At 49.0% G+C, this 5,000-nt stretch overlaps 1 protein-coding gene across 1 annotated transcript in view; it reads left to right on the top strand.

Moving 5' to 3' along the window:
• The window catches only part of csmd3b (CUB and Sushi multiple domains 3b), a gene marked incomplete at its 3' end in the record, with an annotated part of 385,413 nt that overhangs the window by 354,599 nt on the left and 25,814 nt on the right, over nt 1-5,000 (top strand). Inside the window, exons 58-59 of the mRNA XM_080837924.1 lie at nt 1,237-1,413; nt 4,588-4,767. Coding sequence (XP_080694050.1) covers nt 1,237-1,413; nt 4,588-4,767 — 357 coding nt within the window. The remainder of the gene's footprint in view (nt 1-1,236; nt 1,414-4,587; nt 4,768-5,000) is intronic.

Below are 5,000 nucleotides of genomic sequence, written 5' to 3' on the forward strand. Positions count from 1 at the left end.
CACCCTCTCACCCTCACTGCTCTCTCCCCCTCTCCACACGCCACTTCACCCCAGCACAGCTCAGCCCCGCTCAGGGAATTCTCTCGCCTCCATCCTTGCATTCCCCGGACGGCCGTCATAGCTGCAGGGTTAGAGCGTAATAAGGCAGAAATGAAATGGTGGGACCGTGTCACTGGCCTACGCATAGGAAGAGAGAGGGTGATTAAGTGAGTGAGTGAGTGAGTGAGTAAGAACGAGAAAGAGTGAGAGAGAGCGAGAGAAACATGGCTTGTTTGCTGAGGGAGCATGTACGGCGCCGTGTTCCCTCAGCCTGGGACCTGACTAATGGTGTTTCTACAACCAGCCCCCTTACACACACACACACCCCAAACACACACCCTCCCACCCCCCAGCGATCGACGGCGGCCCCTGCCGCTGATTCCTCTCAGAGAGCCACAAATTGGCATCCGGGAGGCAGGAACATGGTGTAACCGCAGTGGAGGATGATGTTTGATGCTCAAAATCCTTGGCTTTCTATCTCTTTCTCTCTCTCTCTCTCTCTCTCTCTCTCTCTCTGTCTGTCTCTCTTTCTTGCTTTTGCTCGTTCTTGGAGACAATGAAAGGAGTGTAGGGCGACACAATGGCGTGGGTGTCACAGGGGGAGAGAGAGAGGGAAAGAGCAGGGACCCTTCCAGGTGCCCCCTCACTAACGGGCCCCCATGGTCCTACACAAACCAGAATAGTTCAGATTGGACGTTCAAATAGCTGCATGTCCCCAGAGAGAGAGAGAGAGAAAGAAAGAGAGAGCAAGAGAGGGAAAGAGGGAGAGCCTCGTGTCCCTGGTTAACTGCATGGATAGATTGTTAACGATCAACTGTCTTTGGGCCAGATGATGCCTTTAGAAGGATGCGTCCTTTGTTTTCTTTGTCTATGTTTTCGTCCATGCTTGTTTTCCCTTCTGTGCTTTTTAAACCTTTCTCAGTGTTGAGGGAGGCCCAGTAACACAAAAAAGGCTTGAAGACGCTCTCTCTCTCTCCACACCACACCAAACGTAATCTTACTTTTTAAAATGTGTGCTGTTCTTCTGTCTCGCTTTTCTGTTCTTCTGTCTCGCTTAATCTTGCATCCAAGGCCCCAACTTATACTGCCAAGGAGAAAGAGTTGATAGCTTACAGCACAAGGGCAGTTTTTCTTTCATGAAACTTCCTCAGTAGCCATTTTGTTCATCATCATTTTTTCTTCCTCTGACCCTCACAGCGGTGCAGTGTGGGAACCCAGGGACCCCGAGTAACGGACGGGTGTTCCGGCTGGACGGCACCACCTTCTCCCACTCGGTCATCTACTCCTGCATGGACGGCTACTTGCTGTCCGGCTCCACCACCCGAGAGTGCCTGGCCAACGGCTCCTGGTCTGGCAACGCCCCAAACTGCACCAGTGAGTACCACACACATCCCCCACCAGCCACACCCCTGTGTCCTTCCCCCCGTCCCACACCCCTGTGTCCTTACCCCCATACCACACCCCTGTGTCCTTCCCCCCGTCCCACACCCGTGTCCTTACCCCTGTGTCCTTCCCCTGTCCCACACCCCTGTGTCCTTACCCCTGTGTCCCTACCCCCGTGTCCCTACCCCCGTCCCACACCCCTGTGTCCTTACCACTGTGTCTTTACCCCCGTCCCACACCCCTGAGTCCTTACCTCTGTGTCCTTACCACTGTGTCTTTACCCCCGTCCCACACCCCTGAGTCCTTACCTCTGTGTCCTTACCACTGTGTCTTTACCCCTGAGTCCTTACCTCTGTGTCCTTACCACTGTATCCTTACCCCCGTCCCACACCCCTGTGTCCTAACCCCTGTGTCCTTAACCCCGTCCCACACCCCTGTGCCCTTACCCCTGTGTCCTTACCCCCGTCCCACACCCCTGTGTCCTTATCCCTGTGTCCTAACCCCCATCCCACACCCCTGAGTCCTTATCTCTGAGTCCTTACCACTGTGTCTTTACCCCCGTCCCACACCCCTGAGTCCTTACCACTGTGTCCTTACCCCCGTCCCACACCCCTGTGTCCTTACCACTGTGTCCTTACCCCCGTCCCACACCCCTGTGTCCTTACCACTGTGTCCTTACCCCCGTCCCACACCCCTGTGCCCTTACCCCTGTGTCCTTAACCCCGTCCCACACCCCTGTGTCCTAACCCCAATACCTACTTACAGACTGGTTCTTTAGTGGTCATAGCATAACTGACAATGAAAGTTAGCCTATTTCAAGTTTCATAATACACAGTTCTTCTTCAAAGTACTTTTTTTACACTCTTCTGTCTAACATCCTTTTTATACCTCGTTTCATTTTCCTACAAAACAACCTGTTGAGTCTTTTAGCGAGGCAAAAACAAAGAACCACTTGATGGGGTTCTGTGATGTTTGCTACTTGACTGATTTGCAAAGTTCTTTGCTTCCAATTTAGGGAAGAGGTAAGGCTGTGATAACTAGATTGTGGAAAAGGGGAGAGTGGCTCAATTTCACCTCATGAAATTTAAACACTCACCTCATCAAGAGTTGCTATCTGAACTCCTTTCAACACACAGGAGGAAGTGTGTGTGGGAGGGGGGTGGGGGGTGAATCACCGCAAAAAATCCTCCTCAGGTGAAGTTTGTTAAGGGGAGAGCCGAAGTCACGTCTCACACTCACGCGCATACACACTTCCACTCCCCACCAAACCCTCCTCTTGAGTCTGATAAGCACAATCGATGTTCCAGTTCCTCCCTGAAGATTACCACACTTTTCCAAGACCCCTTTATTGTCTTAACAATCTGCACTTTTTTTTTAAATCAGAGCAGTCAGTTTGATTTAAATCCACACCAAAAGCAATCAAGGCTCTCACTGCAAAACTATTAAGACACACATTCACGATCACCCCTGGCCAACAACCATCTCTAGTTAAAGGAATTGATTGCCTTCCATCCACCGCGTGGTTGAACTTGAAGGTTCCATACTCACGCCTGTGTGTTCTGCCTCAGGCTTCTCCTCAGACGAGGTGAAAGTCGGTGGGATGTTATTAGCCAGTGGCTCGGTAGTGCAGGTCTCCCAGTATAGCCCTCTCATCTAGACTCCACCTGGCTCATATCCTGTGGTCAAACGTCTCAACACACTGCCCCTTAGCTAATCATGGACTTCATATTACACCAAGTAATACTTCTGCTATGTAACTGGTCATGTTTAAGTCCCCCAACCCCATGGTTCTTTTTCTACCTTTTTATGTCTTTATTTTAAGCGTATTTGAGAAATTTGAAAAGCGCTATATACATGTGAAGTATTTTTTATTATTATTATTATTATGATTATTATTTATAATAATAAATGCACAGTCTAGTCTAGTATTTACCCAGACCGTGATATTGATTCAGAGACGTTACATAGAGTTCCATGACATTAGTTTAATACATACATTTCACAGTGCTATTCTAGTATGTCAGACCCCAGATTAGCTCTGTACTAGTTGAGCTTGGCCAGAGGTTGTCCTATCCACGTCAGCACCACACACCCATAGACAGCATAAGAATAACGCTGAGATGTGTGTGTGTGTCCGTGAGACTTGACTCTCTCCCTCTAGACTCTTGAGCTCCTACCTTTTGGGCAGTTTCACAATAAGTGACAGGACTGCTCTTGTAAGTGTGTCAGTGGCCAGAATGAGGAGGAGGAAGTCTGGAGTCAAATTTAGCTCCCTGTCAGTCTCCCCTTTTTTACACGGAAAGATAATCGCTCAAGTGGATGAATTCCCTAAATCCATCCTAACCATACTTAGAGTGTGAAAATATCAGCCATTAAGAGTTAGTAATAAATCCTCTACGCATAAATTGATTGGGAACTTAAATGGTTGCTGAGGGTGTAGCTTTGTAAGTGTGGGCGTGCTTGGGGCTTGGGTCATGGCAATGCATAAAGAGAGAGAAGATTTTTTTTCCTTCTTTCTCTCACACTTTCATCTAGAATTTCAACTCTGCTCTCCCTTCCTCTCCCTTTCGCTCTCACTCTCTCGCGCCCATTCCTTTATTTAGCCATGGAATAGAATGGTAATTGTGAAAGATCGGCCGAATTGATTATTGAAGCAAACCCTCAGGGACGCCTATGAGGAAAGAGCTTTTGCCGGCTTGCTGTCATCAATATTTTCCACCACCCGCTCCCCAACACACATACTACACACACATACACACACACACAAACATAATGGTGAGATAATGCAGCCAGATCACCATCTCATGTAGGGCCAAACAGGGGCCCCTAAATCACTATTGAATATCACATTGCAGTTTGGCACAGTGAACACACACAGAGAAACACAATTGTTTGGGCGGGGGGAAATTGCAACTTCTCTGAAGCCCCCCCCCCCCCCCTCCTTAACTGCATATTGCTTTTGTTTTTTTCCCATATGGAAAGTTAGGCCCACCATCCATTTTTGCCAGGGAGTTGAAATAAGACAAAATTGAATTAACAGTGCCCCTAACATGCATTGCTCTCCCTCTCTCTTTCTCTCTTTCTTTTTCTATCTATCTATCTCTCTCTCTCTCTCTCTCTCTCTCTCTGTCTCTGTCTCTGTCTCTCTCTCTCTCTCCGTGCCAGTGATTCACTGCGGTGACCCGGGTGTGCCCGCCAACAGTGCCAGGCTCGGTGAGGACTTCACCATCGGCCAGAATGTCAGCTTTGTGTGCCAGCTGGGCTACGTGATGGAGCCCGAGGGCTCTCCCCTCCGCACTTGCACGGGCAACGGAACCTGGAGCGGAGTCATGCCCGCCTGCCGAGGTAACACAAGGGCCAGATGTGTGTGTTTGTGTTTATGTGTGTGTGTCAGTGGGAGGGGGAGGGCATTCATGCCTATTTGTATCTGTAAATGTTTGTGAGATGCGTGTGTATTTAAGTATCTGCACCATGTGTGTAGTCCTATGTTTCAGTGAATAGTAGTATATGCACGTGTGTGTGTGTGTGTGTGTGTGTGTTTGTGTGTGTGTGTGTGTGTGTGTGTGTGTGTGTGTGTG

Source organism: Sprattus sprattus (assembly GCF_963457725.1).
Source record: "Sprattus sprattus genome assembly, chromosome: 4".
Classification (NCBI taxonomy): Eukaryota; Metazoa; Chordata; class Actinopteri; order Clupeiformes; family Clupeidae; genus Sprattus; species Sprattus sprattus.